The sequence below is a fragment of the Phaseolus vulgaris genome, unplaced genomic scaffold, assembly GCF_000499845.2.
Source record: "Phaseolus vulgaris cultivar G19833 unplaced genomic scaffold, P. vulgaris v2.0 scaffold_359, whole genome shotgun sequence".
Taxonomy (NCBI): domain Eukaryota; kingdom Viridiplantae; phylum Streptophyta; class Magnoliopsida; order Fabales; family Fabaceae; genus Phaseolus; species Phaseolus vulgaris.
In genome coordinates this window covers 15,057-24,171 of record NW_027174214.1, presented here as the reverse complement: position 1 = coordinate 24,171, position 9,115 = coordinate 15,057, and the positions used below count along the sequence as shown (strand labels likewise).

At 34.7% G+C, this 9,115-nt stretch overlaps 2 protein-coding genes across 2 annotated transcripts; one reads left to right on the top strand and one right to left on the bottom strand.

Moving 5' to 3' along the window:
- Window positions 1–247: 247 nt before the first annotated feature.
- Window positions 248–860, top strand: LOC137817625 (uncharacterized; the record flags this gene model as incomplete). Its single annotated transcript, XM_068620900.1, has 1 exon — window positions 248–860. A coding segment is annotated over one exon (613 nt), but the record flags the coding sequence as incomplete, so codon positions are not given.
- A 5,100-nt stretch (window positions 861–5,960) lies between these two features.
- LOC137817624 (uncharacterized) lies at window positions 5,961–7,330 on the bottom strand (the record flags this gene model as incomplete). Its single annotated transcript, XM_068620898.1, has 3 exons — window positions 5,961–6,184; window positions 6,335–6,539; window positions 6,671–7,330. Coding segments are annotated over 3 exons (1,089 nt in total), but the record flags the coding sequence as incomplete, so codon positions are not given.
- Between the last annotated feature and the right edge of the window lie 1,785 nt (window positions 7,331–9,115).

Here is a 9,115-nt window from a genome sequence, read left to right as displayed (position 1 = left end):
GGTGGTTGATAATAGTCATTAATTCCAAGATTTGATTCTCAAAGAGATTCATCTCCAATAGAGCTAGATCCATGAGAACTTTTTTTTGGATTTATTGTTTTCATCCCTTTCTTTAGCCAATTTCAACTCCTTGAGTTGGGACTCATTTTACAAGTATTACTGCTAGTCCTGCTAGTAAAACTAGTACTGATAGTAATATTAGTACTTGTAGCAATACTAGTAATAAAAGTACTGCTAATTATACCAGTTATACTAGTACTACTAGTATTACTAGAACTGCTAGTAATATAAGTACTGTTAGTAATACTAGTATTGCTAAAAATACTAGTACTACTAGTAATAATAGTACTGCTAGTAATACTAGTATTGCTAGTAATATTAGTACTACTAGTAATACTAGTACTGCTAATAATATTAGTACTGCTAGTAATACTAGCACTGGAAGTACTGCTAATAATACTAGTAATACTAGTACTGCTAGTAATATTAGTACTTCTAGTAATACAAGTAATCCTAGTACTACTAGTAATACTAGTACTGCTAGTAATACTAGTACTTCTAGTAATACATGTAATACTAGTACTCCTAGTAATACAATTACTACTAGTAATACTAGTAATAATAGTACTGCTAGTAATACTAGAACTACTAGTAATACTAGTACTGCTAGTAACACTAGTACGGTTAGTATTGCAAGATATACTAGTACTGCTAGTAATACTAGTATTGCTAGTAATACTAGTACTACTAGTACTGCTAGATATACTAGTACTTCTAATTATGCTAGTAATACTAAGACTGCTAGTACTGTTGGGTTTAATAGTGCTATGATCAGTTTCATCAAAAACAACATGCATTGATTCTTCTACTATAAGCAACCTTTTATTGAAGACTCTATATGCATGACCATTCAAAGCATAACCAATGTGCACACCTTCATCAGATTTAGCATCAAACTTACCAAGATTTTCTTTGCCATTATTCAATACAAAGCATTTACACCCAAATACCCTAAGGCGGCTCACACTAGGTTTTCTGCACTTATACAATTCATATGGGGTTTTCTTAAGAATAGGTCTTATTAGGGTTCTATTTAACACATAAGCTGCAGTATAAACTACATCAGCCCAAAAATACTTAGGAAGCTTAGATTCATTTAACATAGTTCTAGCTAGTTCCTCTAATGATCTATTTTTCCTTTCAACTACACCATTTTGTTGGGGTGTCCTAGGGGCTGAAAAGGTATGTGCTATCCCATGCTTCTCACAGAACCTCTCAAATCTAGCATTCTGAAACTCTCCCCCATGATCACTTCGAATTGATTTTATGCAGCAACCATTTTCATTTTGTAGAATTTTTGCTAATTTCTTAAAGGCAGTGTAAGCATCATGTTTATGTGCAAGAAATAGAGTCCATGTAAATCTAGAGTAATCATCCACAACAACTAAAGCATACAAATTTCCAGCAAAGCTAGCAACTCTAGATGGACCAAATAAGTCCATATGAAACACATCCAATGGATTTTTTGTAGAGACAATATCCTTTAACTTGAAAGAGGATTTGATTTGTTTACCTTTCACACAAGCATCACAAAGCCTATTGTCCTGAAATTTAATGTTAGGTAAACCAGAAACTAATTTATTGGAGTGATTTGTGTGTATGTGAGCTAACCTCTTGTGCCACAGCCAAGACTCATCACTTCTGGACAACAAACACTCATTTGAAGAGTTAGTTTCCATGATATTCAGCAGATATATGTTATTGACTCTCTTACCAGTAAACAGTACCTTACTAGATGAATTACTTGAGATTGTGCAGCCTTTTGACTCAAAATTCACTTTGTATCCTTTGTCACAAAGATGACTTATGCTGAGAAGACTATGCTTGAGTCCTTCTACATAGAGCACATTCTCAATGGTTGTTGAGTTCCCTGTTCCAACAGTGCTTCTGCCCAAAATCCTCCCTCGGTTATTATCACCATAGGTTACATGTCCTTTTGCTTTGAGCTTCAAGCTAGTAAACCTTGTAAGATCTCCAATCATATGCTTGGAACAGCCACTGTCCAAGTACCACTGATTTTTCTTGCTGCCAATTGAATATGAGATTGACTCCTCATCTTTCATCATGAAGCACATATTGCTTTCCTCATTCTCAGTTGAAGAGCTGCTGGTTGAAGACACTTCATTTTCCTCCCATGAGATGTAAGCTTTTCTTCCCCTGTTCCTTTCAAATTTCTTGCTGGCAGATTTGTCCTTTGTTTGATTATCTGGACAATCTGTTTTGATGTGCCCTGTTTTGCCACAGCCAAAGCAAGTATATTTAGAGGAATTTGAATCATTGGGTTTAGGATACCTTCTTTTCTGCTGGTTCCTATTTCTGCTTTTCTTCCTCAGGAATTTGCTGAATCTTTTTGTAAGAAGGCTGATTGTGTCATCATCTTCAGCATCTTCTTTTTCCTCCTTGATCTCATCCAGTTTAGTTTCTTTCAGTGCAAGACCTTTGGGTTTTCTCTCTGTTGTTTCCTGATCTTTGAGTCTTTTGAGCTCTAGCTCATGCTCCATTAGCTTTCCAAACAGTGCAACAGTTCCCAGCTTTGACAGATCACGGCTTTCAGATATGGCAGTCACCTTTGGTTGCCAGCTTCTATCGAGGCATTTCAATATCTTTATGTTGAGTTCCTCTCTGTCAAATTCTTTTCCCAAACCAGTGAGGTGATTCACAATATGGGTGAACCTTTTCTGCACATCAGCAATGCTCTCCTCGGGTTGCATTCTGAACAATTCATATTCTTGGATGAGAGCATGTTTTCTTGACCTCTTCACATCTTCAGTACCCTCATGAGTCACTTCTAAGACTTCCCACATCTCCTTAGCTGACTTACATTGAGATATCCTGAAGAACTCATCCATTGTCAATGCAGAGGTTATGATGTTCTTGGCCACAAGATCATGTTGAGCCTTCCTCCTTTCGGTCTCATTCCATTCTGATCTTGGCTTTACCACTTCTTCATCCTTGACAACCTACATTGGCACATAAGGTCCATTGACCACAACTTCCCAAATTAATGCATCAATGGATTCCATGAAAATTCTCATTCTAACTTTCCAAAATGCATAATTCATTCCATTGAACATAGGTGGTCTATTCACAGCAGATCCTTTAGCAAAAAGCACATTAAACTCAGACATTATTACAAACAAACTTGATTAAAATACAAGTTCTAGCTCTTGATACCAATTGTTGGGTTTAATAGTGCCAAAGTTCAAGAGGGGGGGGGGGGGGGAATTGACCTTTTAAAACTTTCTCGCAGAAACAGTGTTTAACATATTTTATAGAAAATAAATCGATTTATGTGAAAATGAACATACTTATTTCGGCACTGTTTTTGTTTGAAAAACGTTTATACAGCAAGGTTAATCACAAGATTATGCAGATAGATTTTCCAGATGCACACACACTGATATTAGAACGAAAACCAGTGAAACACAAGACAACAAACTTCAATTTCAAGCAAGTGATTAAGGTTCAATTGATAGCATGCCAATTAATTGAGTAACCTTTACAATCAACCTGTTCCAGTGGCTTTTACCAAACTATGAGTGTTCTTCTTGATATCAAACAATTTTCCAGAAATTAAGAACAATGAATCACAGAACAACAAGCTTCAATTTTTAAGCAATTGTTTAAGGTTCAATTAACAACTTTGACAATTTCTTGAGCAACCTATCACAATCAATCTGTTCTAGTGGCTTTTAACAAATTTTATATGTTCTTATCTGACTCAAACAACTTTTCCAGAAATTAAGAACAGGATGAAACGAGCCCAGAAAAAACAGATTTATTAATGAATGAACAAATTTATTTCTTTGCTGTTTTATCAATTATGTAGAAACTTAATTGCAGAGATTGAGAGAGAATGAACACAAGGCAGTTATACTGGTTCACTCAACTGAGCTACATCCAGTCTTCACCTAAAACCAAGGTGAAATTCACTAAATCACAGTACAAACAAACACAATTCCCACTGTTCTTGAAACCTACAAGAACTTAGGTACTCTTGCTGAAAAAAACCTATTTCAGCTCACACACACTCTTCAAGAAAACCTATCAAGAAGAGTGTTCAACCAAATTGTTACAAGAAATGAAAAAGTAAAACGACTACACCTGATTGAGGATACAAAGATCTGCCTTAAACCAGTAGGCAAGATTGCTAGAACAGTAGCAGCACCTCACACCAAGCTTTTGGAACCAAACCAAGAACAAACAGTTTGTGATTTTCGAAATCTTTGAAGAACAAATGCTAATCCTTTGTAAACTCTTAATTCTCTGCTGTCAAACTTGTTTTTGAAAATGTATGAACGATGTTTAAACTTAGAAACAAGTTTTCATTTTATAGAAAACCAACTTATAACAGAATTTTGAAAAATAGTTAAAGCTGTTATAAAATGAACAGATTGAAAATAATATGAACAAATTTATTTTCAAAAACAGTTAGAGAATTTGTTAAGTGAGGAGACTTAGTCAACCATTCTTGATGGAAACCAAGTAGAGGATGCTCAAGCCCATGAAGCCCAAGCCCAACAAGGGGCCCAAGCCCATCAAGGGGTCCAAGTCCAAAAAGGGGCCCAAGCCCAACGAATTACTAGGAGCATGGCAAGAGCTTCGGGACAAGAGTATAATAAAATGGCTCTTCTTATTTATTTTGTAGAATAAGGGTGTGGATGTAATAAAAAGGTGTAAGTAGTAAGGGAGTCTAGGGGGAGTGTAGATAGGAGCTTAGGGGTGCCAATTTAGGAAGGAAAGTCACACTTCCTTCATTGTCTAGATTGGCGCCGAATTTCATTGCATTTGTGTGTCATTTAGCTTGCATTTTCGGCACCTCATAGGCTATAAATAAGGTGCTTCTCTTTGTATTTTGCAGATTGGAATTTTATAGTAGAGAGACTATACTCAAATTTGGAGAGAATTTGTGAGTTTTGAGTCTTCTTCTTCTTTGCCTTATCTTGTGAGCTATGGTGAGCTTCAAGTGGTGGCACTCCATCACTTATCTTGGTTCAAGGTTCCAAGTGGCGTGAATGTCTTCTTCCAATTCTCAAAATCCAGCAAGCATCTTCTTCTATAAGTGTTCTTCTTCCTTTTCCTCAATTTCCATTCGGTAGCTTAATTTCCTAGTGTTTGCCTTCATTTTTCTACCGTTTACATTTCTGTTTTCAACTTGGTTTCCATTTATTCTATTCGGTTCAGTAGCTTTTCTTTTCATTTCTGTTCGGTTTATCTTCCTTGTTCTTCATTCCTTGTGTTTGATTCAATTTGACAATACATGGACTTCCATATGAGTCTTGGTTGGTGCTAAGTTTTGGTGAGTTCTTGAATTAGAACATTGATCCAATTCTAAAGTAAAGTGCCTTTCAAATCCAGCTCAAGTTGCTCCTAAGAATGTCAAGAATCATGTGTTCTTGTAGTTACATTCACATCAATTCTGGTGCTGAGATAAAACTGAAAATCGTTTAAGCTTGACATGGCACCAGAGACAAAAAGAATCTATTCATTTACAGATGAACAGATTTATTTTTCTAAAGGAAAACAGAAAAGCTTAGCTATTTAAACACAGTCGTTTAGAAAGATAGAAGACTTAGTCAAAATATGATGCACAAAATCTAATTTTTACAAGACTTAGCCAAGGCATCAGTGTAAAAACGAATCTATTTATTTAGAAAAGAACAGATTTATTTTTATGCAGTAAACGTGTTTTTTGTAAAACATGTGAAAAACAGTTTAAGAAAACTTATGCTTGTTCTTATCACATGGCTAGTGGTTATGAGGTGACTTACTCAACAAAAAGCCAACTCTTAGACAACCTCTAAGCACTACCTAAGACACACTTAAAGCAAAGCAAAATACACATGAAATGTACATAGAAGTCTTCATTAAACACAATCTTGAAGGGGCAGCAACCATCTTCAACTAGTAGCACTTCCAGTACTCGTAGTACTACCATTACTAGTAGTACTAGCAGTACTAGAAATACAAGTATTACTAGCTATACAAGTAGGACTACCATTACTAGTATTACAAGCAGTACTAATAGGATTAGTAGTACTAGTACTACTTGCAGTACTAGTAGTACTATTTGTACAAGTATTACTAGAAGTACACATATTACTAAAAGATCTTGTATTACTAGCTGTACTATTATTACAATTATTACTAGTATTACTAGAAGTAATAGCAGTACTAGTATTACTAGCAGTACTAGTATTACTAGTATTACTAGCAGTACTAATATTACTAGTATTACTAGCAACACTAGTATTACTAGCAGCACTAGTATTACTAGCAGTACTAATATTACTAGTATTACTAGCAGTACTAGTATTACTAGCAGTACTAAAATTACAAGCAGTACTAGTATGAATAGAAGTACTAGTATTACTACCAATACTAGTATTCTTAGCAGTACCAGTATTACTAGAAGTCTTAGAATTTCTAGCAGTACTAGTATGACTAGCAGTACTAGTATTACTAGTATTACTAGTGTACTAGTATTACTAGGAGTACTAGTATTACTAGCAGTACTATTATTACTAGTATTAGTAGAAGTACTAGTATTACTAGCAGTACTAGAATTTCTAGCAGTACTAGTATTACTAGCAGTACTAGTATTACTAACAATACTAGTATTACTAGCAATACTAGTATTAATTGCAGTACTAGTATTATTAGAAGAACTAGAAGTACTAGTATTACTTGACGTACTAGTATTACTAGCACTACAAGTATTATTAGTATTACTATAAGTACTAGTATTACTAGAAGTACTAGTATTACTAGTAGTACTAGTATTACTAGTAGTACTTGTGTTCCTACCAGTACTAGTAGTACTAGTATTACTAACAAGACTAGTATTACTAGCAGTACTAGTATTATGAGCAGTATTAGTATTCCCAGAACTACTAGAATTTCTAGCAATACTAGTATTACTAGCAGTACTACTATTACTAGCAGTACTAGTGTTACTAGCAATACTTGTAATATTAGTATTACTAGCAGTAGTAGTATTACTAGGAGCATTAGTATTACTAACAGTACTATTTTTAGTAGCAGTACTAGTATTACTAGCAGTACTTGTAGGACAAACAGCAGTAGCAATACTAGTATTACTAGTGCTACTAGTAGGACTTGCAGTACTGGTATTACTAGCAGTACATGTATTATTAGCAGTACTAGTATTACTAGCAGTACTAGTAATACTAGTATTACTAATAGTACTAGTATAACTAGCAGTCCTAGTAGGACTAGAAGTACTAGCAATACTAGAATTACTAGCAGTCTAGTATTACTGGTAGTACTAGTAGGACTAGCAGTACTAGACTTACTAGCAGTACTAGTGATGGAAGAGGCCAAAGCCCATGATAGAAAAAGGTCAAGCCCAAGCCCAAATACAAGTTCAAGCTTCAACTCAAGCCCAAAAATAGAAGATATGGGCAAACTAAGCATCATTGGATGTCTTTCTTTTGTAATTACTTTTGAGTATTTTTAGTAGAACATAAAGGGAGGTGTAGATATAAATATAAGAGGTGAAAATGTATAAAGCTAAGTCACACCTTCCATGTGACACAAAAGAAGGTGTAGGTATAGATTTAGGAGGTGCCAAAAATAGAAACCAAGTCACACTTTCCTTTTGACTAGGAATTGGCTCCAAATTCAAATGCTACTCATTTGAATTTCCCTACACTTTCTTTTGAATTTCCAGCCCTCTAAACATTATAAAAAAGAGGGCTTGCTCATGTATTTGCAAGATTAATGAGAGTAAAGTTATGCTGCCAACATTCTTCCATACTTTGCTTTTGCCTAGTTTCTAGGACCTAATCTTCATCTTCATCACCTACCATAGGGCTAGCCGAACCTCCCTCTTTCCATACATATCATGCACCATCAAGATCACCATAGATCCTAGGAGGATCTTGCACATTTCAATCCATAGCTTCTGCACCATTTTTCACATGATTCCGAGAAGAGCTCCATGAATTTGCCATCATTTGGTATCTTGTGCATAGGTTCTTCAAAGATGAGTAGTTCTTGGTCTTTTCATTGTGAGTTCTTCTTTATTTCATGTTGTTCATCTTGTTTCCATAATTATCTTGCTGCTTTTTGATTTTTACTTTGATTTGGTGTGCTTTTTGGAAGATCCAACCGGTGCACTTTGTTCAATTGATCTTGAACAATCCTTGTGCAATTTGTGATAGGATTCCATACACCTTGAGTTGCTGTTTTTTATTTTAGGTATTTGAGTCTTTATTGCAAGTTTATTTGGTTCATTTTATGCTCTTTGAGTCTTTTAATTTCTGAATCCATATATGTTTTGTCAAGTCATGTTCATCCACAATGTCATCAAATCATAGTAGTCCTTTGTTTGGCTTGATTGTTTCTTGATTTTGGGTATTTTTGCTTGCTTTGAAACTGTTTGATTTTGATCTTTTGGTGCCTTTTATTTTTAGTTTGAGTTCATATTTGTGTTTAGATCTACACAAATTCCTTATCATCAATTCCATTGTGTTTATCTTTTGGTCTCTTGCTGTTTTTTTTTTTCCAGTTTTTCCAGAATCCCCTGTTTTACATACTCTGTGCTGGCTGTTTTGTTTCAGAAAATTATTTCCCTACTTAGAAATTTTTTGATTCTCTGGATTATGCAAGATTGAGGTGTTACAGAAAAGACAAAAAAAGAATCAGCTCAAAAGAGTCAATAGAAAAAATGATAAATATTTTAAAAACAGTGTGCAAATCTGGGCGCTACAGTTGGTGTAACTGAACACTGAATTTGAAAATTTATTAAAAATAAATGGCTCATGCGTTTGGAGTGAAACCAACGCCAAATTTTAGTTAAGATCTTCAATATTTTTGCATATAAATTTTCAGAGGCAAATCGTAAAAGGGCAGCTCAGCATAAATTTGGGAAAATCACGTTCTTTGGCACACAACAATTTTCCAGTGGTGCTGTTTTTTATTTTGAAATCTATTCTAGTGCTATTCTTAGGATTCATTTTGTGTGCCTACCTTTATTTGCTTGTCTAATATTTCTTGGAACTCTTTCTAGTTGTCACAATCTAACTCCATT